This window comes from Dromaius novaehollandiae, chromosome 16, assembly GCF_036370855.1.
Source record: "Dromaius novaehollandiae isolate bDroNov1 chromosome 16, bDroNov1.hap1, whole genome shotgun sequence".
Lineage (NCBI taxonomy): Eukaryota > Metazoa > Chordata > Aves > Casuariiformes > Dromaiidae > Dromaius > Dromaius novaehollandiae.
Window position 1 is genome coordinate 14,763,111 of NC_088113.1, and position 27,092 is coordinate 14,790,202.

The 27,092-nt window shown below is 38.7% G+C and overlaps 1 protein-coding gene across 1 annotated transcript; it reads left to right on the forward strand.

Annotated features, from left to right (window-relative positions):
* The first annotated feature begins 12,034 nt into the window (after nt 1-12,034).
* On the forward strand, nt 12,035-13,012 carry MC3R (melanocortin 3 receptor). Its single transcript, XM_026101908.2, has one exon. The coding sequence runs from the start codon at nt 12,035-12,037 to the stop codon at nt 13,010-13,012; it is 978 nt and encodes a 325-aa protein (XP_025957693.1).
* Nucleotides 13,013-27,092: the final 14,080 nt, after the last annotated feature.

The following is a 27,092-nucleotide window of genomic DNA, read 5'->3' on the forward strand; positions in this document are numbered from 1 at the left end:
ACTGTAGAATCTAAGAGACAGTCAGGACAATACCAGACACAGGCTCTGAAAAACTTCAGAGGCCAATAGTCAGACCACTCTTCTGAAAGCTGTGAAACACTGGTGAAACACCCTCTTCAGTTAACTAGACCCAGAGAGGGTACAGGAGTCAGGATCGTCCATACTCCACCATGGCCTTTTCACCCAAGAGCTGCATGACAAAGGGATGACTCTTCTCCTGCAACCTGCTTTAGAGACTTTAGCCTTTTGACCAATCAAAAAGGCAACTTTGATTTTGACAAAAGCAAACATTCAAAAAAGAACACATGAGATTGCAGCTGCCTCCTTGCTTCCCCACAGATTTCATGCTTGTCACTGTACCATCTACTTGGTCAGCTCTAGGACAATCATCTACCCTGTTTAAAGTCTTGATCAGCAAGTGATAGGAGAAGAATAAAACTACAGGCTTCCTCATGCAATTATTATGCCTTGTTCATATGATATCTTGGCTAAAGCTATGCATGCGGTTGTCCATCTGTGCTATACACACAATTACGCCTTTTGCAGTATTTAGATGGCAGTGAAGCTTTCAGGGACATGCCTACCTTTGTACATACAGCAGTGTAATTCTAAGCTCAAGCAAGGCAGGTAGTCATGAAAATTTTGGTAAGCACAGTCGTAAACCCAGCTTTTCTGAAGAGTGGGCCATTGCACGTGTCATTGAACCCAGCAAAGACAAGTCAGATTCCCAGATCTTGGCTTCCAAATATGATAGACAAAATTCATGTTTGAATGAGCAATTTCATTTAAATAAAACCTGCCTTTTGGCAGCTTCTTTTAGGCACTGGCTCGAAAACAGCATCCCCAGGAAAACAGACCACAGGAACAGAGCTGGGTAGCAGCAACAGAAAACTGATATGAGCTAAATCTAGATCCTGCTCTGCCAATTTTCCCTCCAGGAAGTGTTTATCATTATCCTGTATTTTACAATGCAGGGAGCACTCAGTGGCATTCTCTTCTGTGTTTTTAGCCATAGTTGTTATTTAGAAACCGTAGCCAACGATGTTTGCCAGTGGCAGGCTATCACAAAGAGCTTTTTGAAATTCCAGCCTCAGTGTCACTGAGTTATTCATCATTAGGCTGTTAGCTGGGGAATGAACAGAGCAAGGGGAAGTTTGCAGAATTTGGTCATATTCAGTCATTGTTTCTCGCTTAATATGGAAAATAAAGGAACAGTTTTCAAGAAAAATACCTGCCCAGCTTCACATGATTAGCGTACTATGGAGGAGAAAACATGAGGCTCAGACTCTCAGCCTGAATGTGTGGACTTCTCTGCTTTTCATGAACACTTTAGTGAGAGGGAAAGTAGAGCTGCATTAAAAAAAAAAGAAAAAAAAAAGGATCTTTTGTTTAAGATACAGGAATGAGGCACCCTGGGTTTGTGTCTCAGTCACATAATCTCATCATATCTCCATTGTAAAATAGAAAAAGCAGTATTTTAGTCCTCTTTCTGCTCTGACATTTAGTTAGCCCGTGAAAGAACAGTAATCTACTAGTCATGGGTAGACATATATAATATGTACGTACACAGTATATCCTTCAGATAACTATGAATGAAGGACATCCTGAAATCGGGCTTCATTGGTTTAGGGTTAAGTCATCTGCATCCTCTGAAGATATGGTCCAGAAGAGCAAGGTTATAGAACATCTTCAGAAATTGTAAGCAGTCAACAAAAGTGCCCTTGGTGAATTCAGCTGAAATCTAATTATTTATGCCATTTGAAGTTAAATAAGATGAGTGATGGATGTAACCTTCCCATGAAGATGCTTTTTGTTGTCCAAACAATATTCAGTACAAACAAAAACTTAAATGTCAGCTTGTTTTCTTGTATGAAGTATGAAAATGTGTTATTCAGAAATACCTAACCATACATTATTATTACACACAAAGAAAGATGTGTAAATAACCTTGTGCACTTGAACTGAAAAAAAGAACTTAACATGAAATGGTATGAATTTAAACAGCTGTCATTTCTGTTTTCAATAATAGAAGGATACAAACTTTTATGAATTTGCTTTCTAAATATATTTTGCTTTCTGAATGTATTTTGCTTTCCAAATCAAGATTTTTGTTAGTTGTTCCTGACAGAAAATATTCCTTATTTGTACACTGCAATTCAACATTAGTAACAAGAACTGGCTTATACTGAAAATTTCAGAATCCAGAAAAAGGAACCACTCTAACCACGAAGGATGGTTGAGTCCCATTTTAACATTAACATTAAATGGCAACATCTCCAAAGAAAACAGTATGATTGTTCATGCACAGTTCATTTAATAGGAGGATAGAGGCCTTTGATATTCCTAGTTTTGGCTAAATCATAAGAAGTAAAAAAAGATTGCCTCACACAGCCCTAAAAATTATTTTCGAAGAGCAATGCAGACAAACTCATTGAAGCTGAATTAGTCAAAACATACAGTTTCCTTTTACAATCATAACATAGTGTTAAGATCACATCTGCCAAACACAGAAAGTGTGGAATCAGAAATGTTTGGACCAAATTAGCAAGCCAAAAGGTAGGCTGACTTGGTATTTAGAATAAAAGGATAGGTTCTGGTATCTCTTATCAGAGTCTCTGTGAGAGAAGTAATCTTATCACGGGAATGCTCTTCCTGGGCTAGCAAGAGGAAAACAGCCATCTCATGGCCTTTCTGACTGATTTCAGGAAAGTCCCATACGCTGGAATGTGAACATACAACCAAATAAACACTTGTGGGACTATTTTCTTCACGTCATTCTTTTTTCCTCTGTCTTTATTTTTTTACATATTGGCCCCACACACAAAGAGCCAAGTAAAAGCAACAACTTAAATGGCCTGAAACTGGTACTTTTCCAGGTCTAGCAGTGATGACAGCCACGGCATGCAGTCCATCTCTAGCATGCAAGAAGTGTGAGCATTAGGAAAAAAAAAGTTTTGATTTTCTGTGGTTTCTTTCTGTCCTTCTTGTATGTGTATTTTTTATGCAAGAAAGCAACACTGAACTTTAAGAGCAGCAACAAACTGAGGCGCTGTAAACATCGGTACAAAAATCTTTCCCAGTATCTATCCGCCCACAGCATCTGACATCTAAGTAAAATAGTTTTCAAAGCTTGCTTTTCTCCAAAGTCACATATAGTCATCCATAGTGCCAGGGAATGAGGTCAGTCAGCAGCATTAGGCTTTCAAATACCAAATGCACCTACCGCTCAGCACCAGCACCACAGGACAGTGAGACTGATGAAGACAAGGACTGCAACATTTTCCAGAGAGAAGATGGTATTCCAGGGATTCTTGGCACTGATGAAGCTGAACAGCAAAATGCAGCTGGCTCAATCATATCTGCTTGTCTTCCACTCTGTATAAATGAGAGGACAAAACTGATACTCAGTATTATTAGTCTAAAGCACTTAAAAATCCATTGAATATGACAAAGCACCTGCAGGTGCTGGTAAGTGTTTTGCAATCAGGTCTGCTTTGTCTCCTTTTACATTTGGATGAGAAGGAAAATTGTATGTAATGTCCAAAAGTTGAGTCTGTTTAAATTAACCTGTTAACTGGCTGAAATTATAGAAATACTCATATGGAAACCCCCTCATCACAATCACTATTAGATGTTCCTTTTCCTTGCTAATCACAAAGGTTGGAAGACCATCTGTTCACTTGCAGTACTGGTGCTTTTTCCTCCAGCCAAGGCTGAAAGTCAGTGGGTCAAATCCTACAAGACACAAACTGCTAGGGCTCTACTGCAATGGATGCTCAGCTGGTTCTATCAGGTGAGGATCTGGTCTTGAGATTTCAAAATCTCTTCCAGTAATCTGGTACAAATATATGCAACTTCCACTGACTTCAACAGAAATCAGATTCACTCTTGCCTCAGACCATAAAATAGGCTATAAAATAATTTGATTACCTATAGGCATGTTTGTGAAGTATGAGAGCTGCATCTTCTTGGAAGAGCACAACCGAAATCTTTCCAATATTGCATTTGATATCTAATATTGTAAGTGATTCTGTGCTCTGTAAATCTGATAGTACTAGGGGCCATCAACATATCAAAAATGCTTTTGCTGAGCTTTTATTCTAAGAGATTCATGAAGAAAACACAGCATTTCAGTAAACAAGGCATAATCATCTGCGTATATACAGTGGGGGATTCTCGCGAGGCCCCCACTTCTGATTCTGTTGGAGTTTGACCAATAATCTCAAAGCAAAAGACCACCCGACCCCACCCCGGCCAAATCACATTCTCACTATTATATAGTAACTAGTGATATCTTCATGACATCAGTAAAAAATTTCTAAACAGTGTTTTTGTTGAACTAGGTTGATGCTCAAGAGATTTATGATCTACAAGTCCTTTGATGAATATGATCTGAAGTTTAATTTACTGCATTTGTCAAGTATTCTATTATCAAACACCAAACCTCTACTGAGATAGCTCTTTGGTATAGAATAATTCTGTATGTCAATAGAGAGTTGAGTGACCATCATGAAGAACCCAGTTGATGAATTCAAGCACAAGTTTACTGTTATTTTTGAATCAAAGCCTATGAGGTAATAGGCACTCTAGAAATGTGTACAGAATCCAAAATCAGTGTACCTTATTTGCTTTTATTTTGCTAAGAGAAAATATTTCACCTGTTAAGCCCTTTCCGAAAAGAATAAAACTGAGGAGAGATTCTCAAGAGTATCTTGCTCCTTTATTATTTTGGCTACTTGGAACGGCAAGAGAGTAGTAATTACCTGTTGCATAGGAGTAATTGCCTCTCTGTTATCGTCTAACCTCCCTTAAAATCTCCAGTTCAGTCTGGGACAAACTATTGTTGAAACAACAGTGAAAATAAAGCAAAATCATATGCATTTATCAGCCCTTAATTAAAGGGCTTGAGTCTCATGGCAAATGTTAAGCAAAGAGGTTTTTCATTCAACAACCTTACAGGGGAAATATATTTAGAAAATTCACTTAGCAGTGATTGTTACTTTTTCTTTACCTTTCTCTGAGAATTAAATCATTTAACTAGTGAAGAAATAACTGATTAATAATAATAGTAACATGAAAAAAACCCACGTTAAAAATATTAACTGCTTTATAAAACATGACTGAGTTTTTTACCAAAGAAAATAGTTCATTCCCATTGGTAGTTAGAACTGAAAACAATTTTCAGTGACTTCACTTTCCTTAACTGTGCTGATATCCTCTTTATTAACAGCCTTGTTTTTCTAGAAAAGGAAGGTGTTTGGGGGTAAAATGATGAGGAAAAGAACATGAATGAAAGCCTACTCACTGAGGAACATCCTGACATGTCTAAGGTCCACATTTCACCCGTTTCATCTTTGAGGGCTTGGGGTGGGTTGTCCTTACATTTTAGAATGGCTAATCCTTAAAAGGATCATGTGTTTGAAATGAAGGATATATAATATTTATCAACAACATTAAAGTTTCATGGACTAGACAATAGTTTTAATTTTGGAAGCCTTAGACACCGTAGGAAGGCCCTGGCATTGGGAGATAAGCAAAGATGATGGCCAGTATGTATTAGAGGACACCATTAAAGAATCAGGCTGCTATTTCACAGACTTCCTTACTGCCCTGAAAGTACAGGACAAGCCCCTGACAAATCAAGGCTTACACTGGTGACACATGAAAATATGAACCTAAATGCAAAATGTCCAAGAATTTCAGGCAAAGAAAGGGACTGAAATTAGGTGTCTCACATCCTGGGCAAGAGGTCAAATCAGTAGCTTAGAATACCTAATGACAAAGAGGCATTTTCCTCTGAACCCATTTTGAAAGGAAGAAATGGCCACTACTGAAGACTACAGAATCTGGTCACAGATATATATTGTAGTGAGTAGAGAGTACCTGCAGGTGTCTGTCTAGCTAGCTCAGAGTTCCTGGTCCAGCTTAAGTGCCAGAAACTCTACCGGTCAAACACGAGACATGCAAGGCCAAATGCAGAATTTTTAAGCTTCTAGGGAACTTCAGGGTCAAAACGCTGGTGCTGATTAAGTTCAGAGGCCTCCATGATTAGGCAAAGACTTTCATAATGAAATTCAATATTCATTTTTGCAATCTGGCTTTCAGGCTGCTAAAACTATTCTTTTTTATGGATTTTTAAATTATTATTTATAGAATTATAGAAGGGTGTTCCCCTCATTTAAGACTGTATTAGCTAGGTAGCCCTTGTTTAAAGAGTGAAATTGTAGCAGTGTACCTAAGTGTTGGTATTTTTATACAAAACTGATATAAGCTTTGGACTCTACATTCATTTCAAAAGATTTCTGTTGTCCAGCTAACTATAAATTAAGACCTTTCAGGAGGCTGAAAAGAACTGCTGTATTCAGAATTAGAGTATTGGAGGTTAAGTCCTAACAGTAAAACACAAGGGAAAAGAAACATAAAAATCATCTCTTGCCTCTATAAAATTCTCTCTGTGTGAACATTTATCATGAGAAGTATAATAACAAAAAATCAGAACGGAAGGATAGTAATTTGGGGGGCCAAAATTTCAGGGATTTCTGACCACCCATCTAATCATAACTAATATCACTGTCCAATCTGAATCAAAGTCAGGCCAGTTTGGCAAAACACATGGAAGCTTGTAAAAAGGGCCTTATGGCCCTTTTCAAAATGGGAACATATACAGATCCTGTGCAGGGAAGGAAGGTGATTCACTTCCATCTACAGGGAACAATACAGCTCAGGGTTTGGAAACCGAAAGTTGAAATAAGAAAATATGAGAAGGAGGTGATACAATTATCATTGATACTAATACAGCAGGGAACCGAACTTAATGATGTGAGATGTGCTTTCCTTTTCCTTTTCCCTACCTATTCTCCTCTGACCTATGGCCCCAGCTGCTTCTGACTTAAAGGAGGAATCAAAAAAACTAAAAAACTGAACAGAGAGTAGGTGACAGTTGCATAGCAACTAAAAGGACAGAAACCAAGGACTTTCTCATTCAGCACACCGGGAGATTAAAATGCCATGTTGATAATCTCAACAGTGGGTTTGCTGTTTGAGTCCAGGGAATAAGCCAGAACACAGCAGAAAGATGCTGCTGCTCCCTTGGTGTCAGGTAAATGTACTCTCTCTCTCTCAAAACTCTTGGAGAATAAACTAGGAAATGTAACATTAATCATGGACTGCAGAGCCCAAGACAAGAGATGAGTATTTTACTCACTGATTTACAACAGGAGATGACACTTTCTGTACAGAAAGAGTTGCAATGAAATATTCAGATGTGCCCCACGAGCTTCCTGGCTAACCAAGACCTAGCAAAACCCAAGAACAAGTTAGAAGAACAAAAACTTGACTAGTCCCACTCAACTTGCATTACTTCCACTACAGGCTCCATAAGGCGGATGTCCTCCGAACAACAGTCATCAAGACGTGCTAGGCAACAGTGTGAAGTCTTCCTTTGAGGCCTTCACTGGCTACCCACAAAGCAAAATTTGGGGAGTACACATAGGTGTCTCATATCCCTAACTTTCCAATCTGTTCTTCACCACGTTTTGATGGAGGAAGGAACTGGAGCAAATATTATTTCATTTTGTATGTCACAAGTTACAACGGTTGCCACAGATCTGCTCCCCTGCACAACACAAAGGGACTTCACTATCTAGGGGGTTGAGGATACGAATGTCTACCATCATTTTAGCACATCTTAATAAGTTGCCACTCCTGAGATGTAATGCAGTAATTGCCAGGATGCAGATCTACTGCAGCATTATGGTAGATGTCAGAGCAACTTTCCCGCACTGCAATGGACATGGTCAGCATTTGTATCACTGGAAAAGAAGTGGGAAGTCACAACTGAGGGGCAGCAATTTATTAGAATATATTATTGTAAAATATATGCTAAAATTCCAGATCATGTAGGTTTTCCAACACTGAGCAGAGCAACCTCTAATATCTTTAGAAAGGCCTAAGGTGTCACTGTTGTTTATGCAAACACAGCTTCTTCTTATTTTTGCACAGACCTTAGAGTCAGTTTGAGCTTATAATCATGGAGCTCTAGCTCACTATTTTTAGCACTTAATGGCAAAGCTAATAGTGCCATTAATCCACTTTGGTATATAGCATTCAATTTCCACTTCAAATTGCAGCTCAGTGCAAATAGTAGCTTGATTTCTGCTGTCAGATACATTTGGAAGTTCATGATGCACCACATTTAATGACTTCTTATTCTCATATTCAGCTCAAAGGTGGGGAACTCTGTCACAGTCTTTTGGAACAATGACTAAATAAATCATATTTAGTCAATCTGGCTGCTTCCAGCAAATAGTGTATCATGTATCAAAAGTCCAGTCCCCCAATCTAATGGGCATAACTGGATTTAAATAAGCATGCTTTGCCATTCTGTTTCTCCAAGAAGCTTTTTGAAGTTAGAAAAACATGCCCAAGTCTTTTACAATTTTTATATTCTTCCTACTGCATGTAAGTAAATTCCTTTTAATCATAGGTTATAAAAAGGCATGTATTTCTAGAAGAAAGAAGCCGCTGTCTTTCTCATCCAAGAATGTCTGCAAAGAAATTGCTAGTTTTCCCTTGAAAAAAGACTCAACTCAGCTGTAAGCTCTGATTTTGTTTTCCCTTCAGTCATTTCTCCAGCTAACAGTTATTTATGGATCAAAACATTATATCGAAAATAATAAATTATATAATATGATTTACCCATGCTTTATACTAATTATGACTTAATTCTGCCTTTGCCTTTGAACTGAAAAGATGCTTTTCTTTTTCCCTGCACTAAAGACAGCAGTACAGTACATTATGTGACCAATCAAATGGGCAAGACAGGATTGTGATTTAAATGGCAAACACACTCCTGTGCACCATTTCAGATCTGTGTGTCTAAAACCTAAGTGTCCTACATCAGCAGGTGATCCGTCAAGCCCAGGAAGCTCTACCCCACCTTTGGAAACTACAGGGCCAGCACTCTCCTCCAAGCATGAGAGCTCTACCTTCAATTCTGTCCCAGCCTGGGAGGATACAGCCTCCATCTGCCACTTCAGAAGAGAGCACCTGAGGACAGAGCTGGCAGAGAGATACCTCCCGTCCATTTTTTTGAAGCTGGGCTCCTCCTCAGTTGGAAACACAACATTTATTAGGCCAGGAGAGGAAGCAAGAGTCTGAAATGCAGCAATTATAGTTCTTGCATTGGAAAGAGACCTGTTTCAGGTAGATAGAATATATTAACTCTTCCAGAACCAGGACGGGTGTAACCAGAACACAGCATTCCTCACTTTTGCCTAGCAATCCCTGTGCCGATTAATGGCAGTCATAGCCTCTTTAAATCGCTATCTTCGATGCACTCCACCTGCTCCAGACTGCTGGCAAACAGATAACTGGGTTCACTGCACAAAATAAAACAGTAACTGCTCTAGGCATAAATCCATAAAATGCTGCACTTGAAAGCGGGTACTATCTTTTCCTTGCCATGAGATAAGAGGGATGGGAGAGAGAGTTTATTGTTTTAAGCTATCTGCTTTGAAACACACCAATGAGAATTTAGGGAGAGACCTTGAAAAAACAATTAAGTACTGTAAGGTGTTAACTGGACAATTTGCTAGGCAAGTCCCCAGCTTATTTTGCAGATTAAAATTCCTGCACTTGGATATTGTCCTTGTAAAGTTATCCTCCACAGCTGAATTTGAGATTTGTTACCTCTTAAATTATGATGTATGGTAATAATTCTATTGGCTCAAAATGAAACTGGCCATCTAACTGAAAAAAAATTGTGACTTTCTGGACTAACAATCCTGTAAGAGAAACCTCATATATGAGTATATGCGACACTGTATTGCTTTGATTCCAAAATCTGTCTGGCAAAACACCAGTCATAAAGTATACAGACATGAGTGAGTACTTTCAAAAAATCAGACTAAGAAAATTCACTACAAGAATATGGTGTGAGTGAATAATGTGCAAGTAAAATCTATCTTAAGCTTGCCTGTCAATATATGATAATTGGAAATTTCTCTGGTCCTACATACGCTTAAAATCAGTACAGGTCCAGGTGAGGTCAGTTGCAGCGGGTCCTCATGAGAAAAAGCAGCTGCTGGGGGGAAAGGATGGATTATTTTTTAAAGAGTAAATGAAGGTAGGAGCACATGAAAGTTTGTTTCATTTCTCTGGTAGAGATATCTGGCTCAGTGGATCTTTAAGTAAGGGTGCCCAAGGGTGCTCGGATCTGCTGAAATATTGGAGATAGACTCAGCAGCCCAACAACTGGCTGGGTCAGACTGACCCATCCCACAGCTCTGTGCTCACAGGAACTACCCTTGATGATTACTAGAAGAATCTTTGTTAAATAGACCTGATATCAGAGCAGTCCCTTGTACCCAGTATTTACTCTTAGGGAAGTCCTTTGACTTTTCATAGATTTTAGGGAGGATGAGAAAGTTCTAGTGCAGCTAGGTCAGAAGGAAAGAATACTTCAGACTACTGGGGAAACCAAAGTAATGTCAAACTTCCATTCTCAAGAACTAAATAATATTTTCAAAAAAAAAAAAAGAAAATTTTTTTTAACTAGGGCAATCGAACTTGAAGGACCCGGCTCTTGAAGTGATTGGTGCCAGAGATGGTTCAGGAGGTGAAATCAGCTACAAATTAACTTCCACGTAACTGTTTCCATAACCAGCTCTGGCCCTCCTGGAATGACCTTTCCCTTTGGGTATAACACAGCACACTTCTACAGACAGGAAAAGGAAAGATTAACTTGCAAGGGCTGGTTGAGCCTTTAGGCAGACTGACTGAAACCTTTCAGCAGGGCTGGAGAGTCATGACATGGAGAGGGAGCACGACATGGAAACTCACACCTCCTTCGCTTCCAGCCACTGCTTCACTCGCAAGCATGGAATTTGGGAACCAAAACAAACAAAAAAAAACAAACCCAAACCCATTGTGGGCAATGAATTAAATCCCTCGGAGTTTCCACCTGATGAAATCAACACCATCTAGTTAATGACACCTTGCAGAGCATCTCAGCAACTGTCATGGGTGCATTTTTTTTTACCTGCTCCTCACCTGCACTATAGCTCACCCTCAAGTTGTTGCCTTTAATGATAAGGTCCAAAGTCCGAGCAGCTCTTCACAGCCTCAAGTAAGTATTGTCTGGGCTCAGCTCAGGGCTCAGCCAGCTCTTTTGAGCTGCACAAGAGGAGCTCTGTTCCTGGGCGGAAGATGAAGCACAGATCAGGATGGCACGTGCATGTCGGCTGCCATCTGACAGCCCCTTTACCATGCAGGAATACGCTTAATATCCACCTTTCTCAGCTGCTTTTACCTGCTCGCTCCCATGGGCAGGGACATCTGAGCTGGCTTCCTAGGTCAGGTAAAAAGTTTTGCTGGATGAAAATTCCACTTTTTGGATAACGAATTGTAAAGGAAATCGATCATATCTGTCACCTGCAGAGGGAGCCAGACAGTTTTAGATCTGATCGGGGACCCCGCCGTGGGGATGCTGTACCTGGTGCTTGTAGCTGTCAGTCAAAAAGGTGCTTGCTCTCTAATGGCCACTGCAATGCACGGAGGATTAAGTAGGAGTTGTTTTTCTTTCATGAATGTATAAATCCCTTGATTCTTTTTTCCTTCTTGTCATTGAAATAGCAAGAGAGACTTCATTGAGCTGCAACGTACTTGCAACAAACCTGCACTGGCCCCAGCTTACAGTAACAGATGAGAAAACTACCTGCTTTTATCAACAGGAGAACCAGAACCAGTAATGTGCTGCTGGTGTTTTTTCCCTTCAGAGACAACTGTCTGAACCTACAAAATTTGCAGTTCACTTTGTTCTAAGGGAGAAGAGCAGCCTGTGACTGACACAAAATCCACTGTAAATGAAGATTTTATGTTTCTACTTGTAAAAGCAACTAAAGCAAAGTCTTGCTTTATTCCATTCCCTGTGCACAGCGGCAACTTGAAAGGACTTTTTTCTCTCTTTGTCTTTTTTTAATCCTGTGCTCTACCAGGTCAATAATTGCTTGCGAGTTCAAGTCCCTTGCTGACAATGAATACTACTCATTTTGCGCTTTCATTTCAGCCTGTGCTGCTTAATGTCACTGAAGACTTCAATGACTCAGTCCTCAACAACAGAAGCAATGATGGATTTTGTGAGCAGGTCTTCATAAAAGCTGAGGTCTTCTTGACTTTAGGTATCATCAGCCTGCTGGAAAACATCCTTGTCATTCTTGCAGTGCTGAAGAATGGAAACCTACACTCTCCCATGTACTTCTTCCTTTGTAGCTTGGCTGTGGCAGATATGTTAGTGAGCATGTCAAACGCTTTGGAGACTATCATGATTGCAATCCTGAGCAACGGCTATTTGATCATTGATGACCACTTTATTCAGCATATGGACAATGTTTTTGACTCAATGATTTGCATTTCTTTGGTAGCTTCAATTTGCAACCTCTTGGTTATAGCCATTGACAGGTACATAACTATTTTCTATGCTCTCCGTTACCACAGTATCATGACTGTGAAGAAAGCTTTAACTCTGATTGTGGTCATTTGGATTGCTTGTATCATCTGCGGCATCATATTCATTGCCTACTCAGAAAGCAAAACTGTCATTGTGTGTCTCATCACCATGTTCTTTACCATGCTATTTCTCATGGCCTCCCTTTATGTTCACATGTTCTTGTTTGCACGTCTGCACGTTAAGCGGATTGCAGCCCTACCTGTGGATGGGGTGCCCTATCAGCGTACCTGCATGAAGGGAGCTGTGACAATCACTATATTACTTGGTGTCTTCATTGTTTGCTGGGCACCTTTCTTCCTCCATCTCATTCTCATCATTTCATGCCCAATGAACCCCTACTGTGTCTGCTACACTTCACACTTTAATACCTATCTGGTCTTGATAATGTGCAACTCCATAATTGATCCACTCATTTATGCTTTCCGGAGTCTGGAGATGAGAAAGACTTTCAAAGAAATAGTGTGCTGCTGTTATGGCATGAGCGTGGGACAGTGCATGTTGTAAACAGCTGCCTTTTATGTTGAAAACAGAGATGCATACAATGAGAGTATGAATATATATATTCATGTATCTATATACATAGCAACTCCACTTTAAAAGCAGTGCTTGAAGGAAGGGCACAGGAAAGAAAAAATCTTTTACTTGATGCCTTGATTTATATTTTTCAAAATGAAAACCAGATTCAACTGAATGATTTGAAGTTATTTAAATAGTTGTAACAAAAGCAAAACCAGAGTAGCTTGCAGAATAGCTCAAGAAACTAATTTATTGGAAAAATGAATCCTTAAAGTGAATGCTAACTTATAGAGACTTGAATGATACTCTCTTTACCCTTCATCTGTACCTGTTGCTTTATCTCTGTGCCATCATCAACAAATTCAGTGTTTTCTAAAAGATTCCATTTGTAATATCTCTAGAAAGCTATTCATTTGTAAGACAAATCAAAACACTGATAGGCAACAACATTGCTTTATAGTCATTCCCATGCCTCCACCTTTTAATAAAAGAATAGACTGACATTTATGCTGCTTGCTATAAAGAAACTTGTGAAAATATTTAAATGATGAAAGCAAACATTCCCCTGACCCTGAAATATTCTTTCAGTAGAAGTCAGCTAAGTGAAAAGGAACAGTTACTGTATAAGTGATAATGTAACGTAAGCAGCTGACTGATAGAAGCAAGTCAGCTGAAGAAGGCATTTACTTTGCTTATGATATATGAGTATTACAGCCTCAAAAGTTGTTTTAATTGTAATGCACTGATCAATGTAGTGTTTCATATGTTAATAAACTAATAAATCACAGACGTCACCTTTTGATAAATAGTTACTGATGAGACTCATCCCTAGAAAATTTTGAAGACTACATAGAGCTGAACCTAGGAAATAGCTAAAATGCAAAATAGTTTGAATTTAGCTTTGCATTAAGCTGCACAGAATCTTTAGAGACAGCCATTTGGCTAAGTTAGATACCTGCAAGAAATAAGAGGTATATGATAGATATGACTCCTATGCATTAAGAAATATATGTTATAGGTCAGTTTCTTTTTATTTAAACAGCTTTACACTGAATTCAGTGGATGGACACTCCTACACTGGAAAAAGAAAGCAACATGCTGTTTGCAAATCATTTTCAAACTGTACATGCAATCTAGTAGCATGTAAAGTGCCACTTCAGCTACAGCAATTTAGTCTTCATCCCTGTTTTTTACAGGAATAAACCATGTAAGTGGCCTTCAAGTAGCATACTGTAACTGAGCAAAGGCTGACTTGATCTGCATATAGTACAACGCACAAGCAGCACACAGAGACTGTGCCAGACTAGGAAAACTGAAAGCCACTCTAAAAGCAACTTGGTACCTTTTTGGTATCTCACTTTTAAAGTAAGAAAGTAAGGGCAGTAACCGGAAGCCCTCAGAAAAATCAGATGTTGTCTATCATTTTCAAACATCTAACAGATCTCTAGTTTGACTTAAGAATTTTTTTCATTTGAGTGGAGTTACTAGCTTATTGTTCCTGGGGCACCCTTCCGTCGGATGTGAAATAGCTCCCTAGAGCAGAGCCAGTCTAGCCTGCCTCCAGTCCTGCTTTCACACACTGCCCTGGAACAACCCCATGTTGATGCTGTTTTACTGCTACTAGCTCCAGAAGCCGGCTCTGGCTGAGAAGGGGGAAGAGATGCCCCACAATGGGCAAATGTGGGCCTAGGATATTTATGTGATTGTGTTATAGTCTCACCATCCTATGACCTACGTAGGGAGTGAGCTGACTTCCCAATCCTATGGAGTGTATAATGAACCACATCCTGCCTGTACCCTAGTCGCAGTGTCCAAACAGCCCAATCAGCCCAAACCAGCCTCATGCTCCCTATTTTTCTCCTTCTGGGAAAAGCTCCCCTAACCTCCCTGATTGAGTTCTCATTTCCTTCAACAATCCCATACTCCAAACCTCTACCTCCCACTGTTCCCCCACTTACCTAATCTTATGATTCTTAAAAAATAAACACCCCCATCCTTCGGGCACTGTGCAGCATGTAGCAGAACAGGCTCAGATGACTTGGTAAGTTGCTCCTGCACAAAGCAGCAGCTCCCAGCATCCGTGTCTGCTCACCTTATTTCCTAACACATTGCTCTCCAGAACAGAGTTCTCCCACATTCCAGGTAGAGGCCATAGAATAGAGAAAATCCCAACAACTGGCAAGTAAACTGAATTGCTTTCAAGCCTGTTGTTGTCTCACAAATCACAGTTTGGCACCCCCTGACAAAGTATCAAGATCTTCTGTTTTGTTAGCTCAGTTTGTCTCACTTCTGCAATGTCTGATGTGGCACATAAAGACTGACTGAAATAAGTTATCATAGGAAACCACACAAGCAACCTTTCTTAGAGTGTGGAAATACTGTACCTACTTGTTGCGAAAAACCTTACCTGTTGTCAGTGTTATGTACTGTTACATGCTGGAGCATGGTTTGCCATGATATTCTGCCTCGGTTTAGTGTGTATTTAGCTTTTATTGTACCCAATGTCCTATTTATTTCTCTTTTTAAAAGTGATTTTAAATGGGACGTTGATTCATACTGTGCTTTACCTTTGAGCAAAAAATACATCTGTTGAATAAAATAATCTGAAAACATTGCCTAGAATCCTGTTTGCTTCTATCAGAGCGCCATGCCACGTCAAACCACGGGTCTCTACAGTCCAGTACACAAAACTAGCAATGAAATTCAACATGGGGAAAAGACCTCCTAATTCTTCATGCTGTCCACAAAGCTACACAGAAATTGGGGCGGGGGGGAGAATTCTCCATCCCAGTGCAATCATGATGGAAAGAGAGTCCATAAAATCCCTCAAAGATCTCTCCCATTGCTTCTGGAATCAACCAGAGGTGTGGTTCCTCTCCACAAATAACCCACAGAGGACATGTGTTTGTCCAGCCCCAATTACAAATTCCCAACTCTAACTCATGCTTTGGAAATCCGAGGTTCAGTCTCCTACCTGTAGCCAGAATGGCAGCCATCACAAACCCCTCTGTGACAAAAAAAGAAAAAAAGTTTCCATGGGACTGAAGCACAGAATAAGAGGTAAAGAATGCGTACTAACAGCTACACCTCCAGATCCATCAGTGACGGCAAGAATAGGACTGCACTATCAGTTAATACCACTCTAATTAATTGTTTTGGGCCAAGTTTTAATGCTGCTCCAAGGAGAAAGGAGTCAAGGAACTGGCTTTTAGCCACCTTCAGTCCTTGGAGGCAGGGCTGAGCCTCAAGTCAGGACTGTAAGGGATGCACAAGGACTATAAACATCAGCAGAAGTTGCCAAATACAGTATCATTTCCCAGCAGTGCATCCTATAGATGTATCTACACTGCAGAATGAAGATGCAATACGTACAAGTACAGGGCAACAGCCCTTAACACATGCTAGCCACTAGAGCACAGTTTTATCTGCTGAGCATCTGCCTCTGTTTACAACTGCAGTGAAATGTGAACACTTGCAGAGTTGTTACTATTAAGTACAGTGTATGATCTGCTTAGGAACAGAAGTGCTTCCTCCTTGGTAAGAATGCTGGGCTGAACAAGATATATGCAGTTTCCCCTTAGACAGCAAGAGAAACAGCAAACTGAGAAAATACCCTTTTCATCTAAAGATGATGCTAATTGATTTACAGATTTGGTTTTCTGCAAGAAAAAGAGGCTGTTCATCTGTAGCACTGTATCTTTCATTTTGATTATCATTTACTTAAAGATTTGTTTAAAAAAACAACCTCCTGTTTTTAGACAAATGTTTGGACTGTCAGGAGCATGAGTTATCATGCTCAGTTGGCTCCACGCAACATATTCTGCAAGTTACAACCAGTCTTGCTTCTTTCATATAATATTCAGCACTCTGCATGCAATTTTTCCATCAAAATCATTATTTTAATGAATAAATAATGAAACCCAGGCACAGAATTCTGCAGTCAACCAAGGTCATGCTGCAGGTCAGCAGTAGGGCCGTTGCTACAAATACCTTGACTGCCCGAGTTTAAATCTGTTCAATGAAATAAGATGCTTCTACTTGTGAAGCTCAGTTTGGGACCAGAGCTAGCTGTTTGGTTTGGTAGCTATACCTAAATCCTTATGGTGATTCTTAAGCTCACCACAAATAAATACCTCTTCATAACGCACACTGGAAACCCTTTTGCTGGGCAGCCCAACCCAGTCTCAGCTCCACACCTCTCAATACAACAGAAAACTGGGTGATCTGGGCAGAGACATCCTGCATGGCTGCAGCAGATGCAGCAATTCCTTAACACCTCGTCCATCTCTTCCTGACTCTGCTGCGCAAAACTAGTGGCAAACTGCATTCAGACTGATTGACATAAGGTGATGCCTTCAAAATGAGGCATAGAAATGTGGACAGATCAGTTGGACACAGGATGCAGGGCAGGGGCAGGAAGGTTCATATGGCTTAGACGGGCTATGGACAATCTGAAAGTCAGCTACAGATGTCATTGTAAAGGTCACTACTGAGTCACAGCAGTCTCCTAGATGCTCTCTTCCCAGAAGAGCTCTGGGTACAGGCACGAATCTACCTCTGTATCGCATCTCTAATACAATGCTTGTGTTCAATAGGCTTTCAGGTAGGAAGCAGAGAAAAAACAAAACTTTCAAAGAACTTTGCAAAGATTAGTTAATAAAATCCTACCCATATATCTTTGTGAAGAACATTCAGATGCACTGTCCTGCTCAAAGATTAAAAATTTAACCTTAAAATATGATCCTGTTCTCAAGTGGTTCAATTAATTATGCACATTAAGTGGATAGAGGCATGGAGCAAAGAAGATAAAGCAAGTTCTTAAGGCCAGAGCTGTGAATGAAGCCCATATGCCCAAAGAAAGCTCACTACTCTGGGAGCTGTGCAGCATCGCAGCTGCACATTTCATTCAGTGTTCTTGCACAGGCTGGCATATAACAGGGTCACAGTTCAAGTAAGACTTTATACTCATGAATGAAAATAAACTGTGCTGGATTAGCTCCAAAGAGAAGAACAGAGCTTTTGATACTTTAAATCTGCTTTAAAAAAGCAATTTTTATTCTTTCTCCTTGTTTCAAATGAATTTTCCCAGAAGTAACAAGCATAGAGAAGCTTGCTCCAAATCCTCTTTTCATAACTATCCACGACCTTAACATCCTCACAGCCATTAGGTATTCCATAGGCAATTTAAACTGAAGTGTATCACTCTCGTGACTTATACCTGTTATAGTAGGCCTAAAATCACCTGGTAATATACCAATGCCTGACCTTGATGCTGGCACCAGTGCTGTTTTGAGGAAAAGGTGTACTTCTGTCACACTCACCGATTCAGAAGTTGTAGATTTTTCCAGGCTGCAGCACAGCACCCGGGAGACTGCCATAATGCAAAGCAGTCCCAAATAGTAGCACAACAGATCCTTGAATCAAGGCAGCAAAAAGGTGGGTTTCTTCCCTCACTTGCACTGTAAAATTATCCTACAGCTGTTCTAATCTGAAATGCAAAGAATAAAATAATTCTCTTTTCCATGGATAAGTTTTCTATAGTATTGCTTCTTCTAGATAAATACTTGCACAGAAGGCAGTTTGTGAATTCAAATGTTCCTTAGCAGAAACTGGGCAATTACTTCTACAGGAAGATAAAAATATTGGCACATAGTTCTTTACCTTGCTAACATAAAAATATTCAGTAAGCTTGTTAGACTTGTGTGTTGTAAAGCCCATGTGTGTTCTGAGCTGAACAACATTCGACTGATTCTATGCTTAAAAATCCACTTAATGCTCATTCTCTTCTTCATGACTGCAGTACAGAAGCCCTTCAGAATCACCCTTCCTTTCTTTTAATACTGAGGACTGAATTCAGCTCACACCACAAATCTGAGTGACTGCAATGCTGCTCAAAGTAGCCCTACACTTACCCGATACGGAGAGGCTTGCATATCATAGGCTGGACAGAAATGTTTTCAAAACAAAAGCCGGGAAAACTAGAATACCTTATATTTGGTCTTTGTGCAATTCTGTATTGATCAATGAGGCAGAATGCAAGCCCAGAAAAGTATACATTCTCAGGACAACTTATGACCAGGACTTTCAAAAATTAAGAGAAATTTATATAAAATTCACAGCACTTGGAAAACATTAATGACAAAAGTAGATCTACTCACTATCCTTATGCGTTCACATGATCCCATTTGCACAAGAAAAAGACTTACTTCCATGCTCTGGGATAGTGATGTAATCTATGTCTGAAGGTTTAATATCTGCTGTTTTGGGGATCATAGTGCCCTGTCGAAGTATCTGCCCTAAACAATTGTGGATTTCCAAGGCCTTTTTAGATGGCTTTACATTTTGAACTACACAGAACACATTTGATTTCATTGCTTTGTTTACAAAAAAAAAGCTTTTATTTGAGGCCATTCCCCTCTCTTGTGATTAAAAGGAGGTGGCACTGTTGAAGCTAGATTTGTTTAAAATATCTATAACGATCCTACCACTCATACTGCCTCCCTTAGTAATAAAGAGAGTCAGTATTCACCCTCAAGCATAACTGATGCAATTTTGGTTTGTTCTATACTCTGTTCTCTGTCATGGATTCAAGGTCAGAAACAAATACTCTAAAAAATATCAAAATATATCACAGAGTCCTCTTTCTCTGTAGTAAGTATAATAAGCATCATAACACACTTCCTACACATACTGATATAATTAGCACAATTGTAAGAATGAACCCTGAGGGTAAGCTGCAACTGAACCACAAAGCCAGAGGCCAAACATGATGGATCTAAGGCTACTCTGTATTAATCTATAAATTTTGTAATTAGGTATTAATTGATGTAGCATTGACTGTAGTTTAAATTAACATGATAAAGGCTCCTTTTTCAAAATAAACATCCATACACTGAATCAGGAACACCTGCAGTTATTTAATTTAGGTTAAGGTAGAGAGTGAATTTAACTTTGAAGGACAGGTAAACCCATATGCATCCTGAGAGACAAAATGTTTTTATACTGTACATATTCCCAGAAGCACAAAAGCTGCAGGAGATGCAAAACAGCTGCAGCCCTGCTGCCTATATTCACCTGCTATTCTAGGCTTTCCCATTAGAGCTTGCTCATGCAACACAGTCACACTGCTTGGAGGCAGTTGGGTGCAATCTCAGCACTTTCCTACCTCCAGAAGCTGCAGTACCAAAGCAATCTAACCCAAAGGAGCCATTATATTGGGTGAGTAGATAATCGAAGCTTTGAAAAGGTACAGCTGGGAGAATCACTCTAAACAGGTATTTACTGTGATAATGAAAGGCAGTGGGGGCCTATTAGCACTCATTTCATTAGGGATTCATATTATACCTTAGTAGAGTTCTGTGTAAGTGTCAGCACATATGGCTTAGAGCTGTTCAAGTGCATGCTGAGAGAAGCATCGAGGCACTGTTCAGAGTAGGTACCTTACAAAACAGAGTACTTCCTCTGCTATCTCCGCCTTTGCTGCAGCTGTGAAGGCCATCCCAGGACTGCCTGAGCTGTAAGTGTGTTTAACTCCTTCACCCCTTTTGTAATACCCTATTGCATGGTGCTGGGTATCCCCAAAGGCTAACATAGCAGACAGGGCAGCTTCTCTTAGTTTCTTCAGCAGTTACTGAAGAGAATGAGGCTCTCCTACTCACTGCTGAGAAAAGTTGAGTTAGGCCACTGCTTCACCATGCCTGTTCCAGAGGTACCTTTCTTCTCTGGCTGCTGAGAGAGCATGGGGACTGTTAAGTATTAGTATTTAAATGTTTTTATCTAATTGCTAGCTTTGTCTAGGTAAGTGGTCACACAAACAAAATTGTATATTCAGGAAAAGAGAGAGAAGGCGCATGATTTTTGAAATAACTTTCTTGGAAAACCAAGGGATCTCTTTAGTGCTATCTCAGTGAAAGAAAGTAGTAAACTTTTATGCAACCCTACAGACCTTGACTTTACCAAAATTGAAATAAAAATGGTGAATAATTCACAAAGTTGCAGCTTTTTATGAAATGCCTGTATAATGTAAAGGGTCAGAGGCATTTCCATCCACACAAGTTCCTGAACTGCCAAAACACTGGAAGACTTGAGGTCAGTAGTATGATCAGTATGCAGAAATCACAAGGTGGAATGAATTAATTACCAGTCATTGCAATTTAGTGACCACTGAGACTTTTTCCTCACTATGACTATCAATAGCTCTAAGAAAAGTTTAGGTTTTTTAAAAAAAAAAAAAAAAAAAAAAAAAAGAGGCAAGGCAAAGTTGGATGAGAAATAAAGTCTGAACAGCTGTGCAAAATAGCTACTGGAAGCATGTAGTGGAGTTCAAGGCATGAATAAGGATGAGGTGCAAGGATGGATATTTTTGTGGTGCATATCCAAAGCAGATAAGAAACATTAACTATGAAATTCAGGAGTCTGAAGTTAATTGGTACAGACTTCATCTGAATCATTGTTAACATCTTATTTCACAATCAGTCCCTCTAAAAACAGAGCAGCCCTTTGCAAACCATTCATCTCTCAAAATGGAACTGAACATATTCTTCATTTTGGCAGAATACCAAATTAATCTTTGTAGCTTTTTATTACCTGCCACATCATTGCAGTCAATTACACGATACCTTGGAACAGACTTAATTTTTGTAATCTTCAAACTGTACAAGTACTTGGAAATGTGCTCCAAAGCAAGGACCCCAAAATTAAAGTTCTTAAGTGGAATATGGACAGCAAAAGAAGATTTTCTTTTTTCAGATTTTGTGCACAAAATCAATTTATGTGGCCTGGGGATTCAAAATTTTTGGTGGGAAAAAGTCAGGAAGCAAGACCAAGTATGGGGCACAAAATAAGTTTACTTGCATGCCTAGGAAAACAGTCCATGGTTTTGCATATACAACTTTTTAAAAATTAACTAGATTTACAAAAAATCCAACCAAAAACTGCACTACTGGCTTAATAAAGTGAACTGCATTATATTTTTATATTGATGTAATACACAATATATTTAATCAGAAAGGCATGTTATATAATATTGAAATGTTGTACAAAGTTGGTTCTCTAACATAGAAAAGATGCTAAATTTAAAAGAAAGTGATGTTATGTAGACCCTATCATTATACTTTCAGGTTTGCAGGCTGGTATAAAGAGGAAAGGCTTAGTTCTCTCCCTTGTGACTACACAGCTTTTCATTCCCTTCTGAACCCAGGATGCACGATCGGTAACTGTGCTCAGGTATTCCCCAATAGCTATCCCAAGCCTCAGTAACCAGCCTGACATCCCTCCTTTCAGAGTCCAGCTATCACAACTCCAGTACAATTCTAGAAACCAAAAGCATTTGCATTATTGTCAGAGTTATGAAAGGCCAATGCTTAAACAAGCCTTATGGGATAGTCATCATCCAATTTTTCTAAGAGATCACAGGCAAAGTAAATCAACATGTGATTTAAATTAGGTTGATGAGCCATGTAAGCAGCACAAAGGTAGAAAGAAAGGAATAGTATTTGGGTAGGTCTGGAGCAAGCTTTTAAATACCCAAATATATTAGGCATGTTTTAATAAGTGAAAAATAATTTTTTGGTTTTGATTTACAAGAAAAGAATGTTTAGCTAAGAAAAGGCTGGTGGTTTTAAGTAAAGAAAGGATTTTTCCATCCTCAGATTGATCCTGGCATTTTTCATGGAAGAGTCAAATTAGAGTATAGATCGTTTTGGAACACAGACCAGAACTTTTGCTTTTTAAAAAGATAGAGTCCAGCCTGTACCTTCTGACAGACACAAGTGGCTTTCTCAGTACCAAAATCATGAAAGTAGCTGTTATATAAAAGCACAAAACAAAGGACAATATCAACTACTGCATCATGTGATGACTTGAACATTCAGCTCCAGGGCAGGGGAACAGCAAAGAGTGGCAGCGTGTCCATCAGTGTACACCAAACCAGTCTTAAGACAGATTTTTGAAGTAGAGTCAACTTAAACTCTCTAAACTCAAGTTTCTCTGAAGTTTCTTTTAAGGGGAGATCATGCTGCTTCCTGTGACATCTATCACAGCAGATAGTCACAAACAAATCTGACTAAAAGATGCTGACGGTGATTTGACTGTTATTCTGTGCCTCCTCGTCAGCTATGCCCCAGTGTTGTCAACCCTATGCCTTTATATACAGGCACCAAATGCAATCTCTCAGCCATTACCCCTTCTCTTCTGTACTGAGGGCTATTTTTACTTAAATCATAGCTGAGCAGACAAGTAATTCACCCCATTTCAAGAGTAGCATTTGACAAAATTTCACTGTTTTATGTCACGTGTAGCAAACAGAAAGAAGTTGTCCTGTAACTTCACAGGATAAACTTTAAATGAAAAATCAATAATCCATCTATACAACTGAATGACGCAAACCTGCTGTTTCTATAAATAAACCTACAAATGTGTGGCTAGAGTTCATGTGCTGGTGCATCATTACTATTTGTCCAAAAAAAGAAGGTATGTGCACAGGAGTAACTCTGGAAAAAATGAATCCAGACTAATATGTTTTGGAGTGTACAGAAGTAAACATCTAAAATCAGCTTAGATAAATGCAAATAATCAATAAGACACTAAATTGTGATATTTATGAAGTCAAGGAAGTTCCCATTGATTAAAACACAGATGAGAAGAAGCAGCAAAAAGTGCACTGAGAATGTTAAATCTGCAAACACACATGTATTTGTGTGCAAAAGTGACAGTTGCATATTTCCATAATAAAAAGTTTTTATTAATGAACAACTGTTCTCTTGTGCCGACTTCTTTTATATTAAAAAGCACAAGCCTTTTTCTTTCTCCTAAGCAAGATAAGCTGAAACTGAGAACACATAAAGCAGTTAGCTGTGGGCGTAATAACAATGCAAACATTGTTTCCACCACTGATTCATATAATTTAGCCTTTTTATGGATGGCCTGGAATGCAATCTGATAATTGTATCATATTGTTATTACCTAAAATGCATATATCCTTGTGTTATTAAAAATGGTCTTAAAATTATAAACTAGACATGTCATGATTTCTGTTTACAAAGTTAATAACTATGAAAACCTAAATTTTAAAATCAAAAGCTAGAAGAACTAGAAATGACATTGGAAACAAAAAAAAGACTTTTTTATTGTGCATTGACTTTCTACCAAAAGAAACAGGGCTGTCTTTCTCAGTTTTTCAGACTTTCTATAGGTGGTTGTAATTACTTCTAAAAATCTATTGAAATGAAATCATGCATACAAGGAATCACATGGTGCACACATTTAAGTTATTAAATATTCTTTTAAAAATGAATTTGCCAAGTGGAAAAAACATGTTCTTCTCAGAGTTTCAATTTATAGGTTTTTTTCTTCTCTCATCTCATATAATATTAAAGTGTTATAAGACAGATTTCTACCACTTCTGATTATTTATGGCATAGTGTCACTAGGAGCTGACATGTCACCATGACCTCATGTTGTAAAGATGTTTGTATTAAAAATGTTCTTTGCTGCCTGGCAGAAAACTGTATGCCGGATGCACTTAGCAGGCTGATACGTATTTCCAAAGGCAATCATATAAATGAGAGAAAGGAAAATTTGCCTCCCTCCAATTCTGCTAGCAAGAAGTCTTTATACACTGTTAGCAGGGGTCCGCAGCTTCCAATAGGTTTCATGGGAGTTAGCCCTCACCTCCGCTGACCCTCAAAGGGGCAGAACAAGAAATTCTCCCAGGGAGTCTTGAAAATTCTGCCCTGTAGCTTTAGCCTCTGTGCTTAAGTATCTTCAATTTGTGTTAGTTAAAAACATATTTTACCAGTAAGGGTTAAACAATGATTAAGCCAATAATATCCTTAAAACCCAAAGTCTATAAAATACAGAAGTTTTAGGCGATCAAGACCAAATAACAATGGTATTTAGGATTAAATATCCACAATCTAATTCTGCGTGGTAATACAAGTACAGTGAAACTCAATACTCTCTCTGTTAATGAGACAGGATAATCAAAATGGAATTAATCATTGCCCAGATACGGAGGATTTTAAATACCATTTTTTGACCTAAGTGCAGCTCCTTACCAGCATCTAAAAGAAGTGAAATTACTGACAGTTTGAACATATGAGAAATATTCAAAAACAGCTCAATTATTAATTGAAAAATAAAATGTGAAGAGGCACCAAATACTGCATTGGACATTTTCCTTTTATTTTGATTAAGGAAAGATAACTAGTGTGTGAGGTTTTGTTTTATTTATTTTTGGCTTAGAGACCAAAAGAAAACTTAATTGGTGCCATGGACAGTACTTTCCAGTACTTCCCTGCTGTTGCCTGCTCCAGTGAATAGGATTTCTTATTTAACCATCAAGACACGTTGCTCATAAGCTTTCTTCTTTGAAGGTTCCATAAAGCTTAGGGAAGAGATGGGGAGAAAAGATGTAGGGGACCATTTCTTAATTAAAGTGAAATGCTGAAGCTAACAGAGTTGGTTGGGAGGCAATTTAGCTCAGGGAACACTTTTCCAGATTGTAACAGCTCAGGGAACAGCATTTTCTGGGATAGAGGGAGCTATGTGACAGTTCTGTGTTTTGTTTTCTTAAATACAATCCCTCTGGTAGTTCTCCTTAATTAAAAATTATTCCGATATACTGAAGTAATGCTTTACTTCTAATGTGACAGTTACTCCCAATTTGTTGCATAATTACTAATCAGGAAAGGCAAATAGCTTCCTAGGCATAGGCACAAATATTGCTATTTAGAAAATGAGTTCACTGATATACTACCCGCATCCTTGTTTTAATGGAGCAATTATTCTGCTGGTAAGTGTAGAATATGTAACACAAGGTTTTAAATTTTTTTTCTGAAAAGATGAGTACATTAAGGCAGCTCTGTGAACAGTGAATGAAAGCTTTTCATGATCAAAACCACCACTTCAAAGAACTTCAGACAAACAGATTTTCTGAATAAGCATGGAGTTAACATAACTAAGAATGGTTTCCACATTATAGCGATGAATACAAGATCATTAAGCCATCTGCATAATAAGTGAACATATGTTAAAAGCAAAAAGTCATTTCTGTAGGGGGGAAAAATCTAGAAACAAACCAAATTCTAATGAGAAACTGTCCTTACAAAATATGTATTTGTTTGAAAAATATTGTTTAGCATAGTTACATGATTTTAATGTTGTAATAAGGTCATTTTAAAAATCTCTTTGTTTATATTGTGGATCTGACAGTATCTGATTACTGATTGTGTCGGCACCCATGTAATGAGACCCACATTAGCTGTACATTCATGGTGTTTAAGTAGCTAAAATGTGTATTTTTATATCCTACAACAAGTAGCTCACAGGAAAAATTAGCAGTTAATTAACAACCCTATATAAAACTCATGAAGACAATATATATATTTATATACATATATACACACACACATGTACAAGCCTGCGCATTCATTTTCCATATATGGGCATACTTTGGATTAGTCACTGACAACTCATAGAAAATCTGGAAATTTGGGGAATGAACTGTTTTTTACACAAACAATTTTATTCCTGGCATGTATGAAAGTTGTTTGTTTGTTTTTGCTTGTAAGAGTTGAAACATCCTCTGTTCTAATGCCATCAGTTACAGCTAGTGAGCTTGAATTAAAATGAAAAACAAATGAGAACCATAAATTTACAATGGTTATAATAAGAAAAACTGTATAATAAGAAAAAATAAGACAAAGCAAACTACAAGCAATTTACTTGGATAATTTAACAATGCCTGCTTTTTTGAGAGGCTTAAGTCTCAAATGTTATCTTACAGAAGCTCTGTCAGCTTAACCCTACTGCTGTTTCAATTTTTAGCATCTTATTTTGCTGAGTTATGAAATACAACTCTTTTAGCTGAGAAATTAGAAAACAAAAGCAATTCCTGCTTTGATTTTTCTGCCCTTTAATTCGCCTGTGTGTTTAAAGGCATGCTGGGGCCAAACCTCTTCAGAGAGCAGGAGTTTTGAATGGATATAGGAACCTGACCATAAGCAACCCAAAGCTGGAACTGCTGAGTGTCCCTCGTGCAAATCTATCCGGGGGTTTGCTTGCAAAT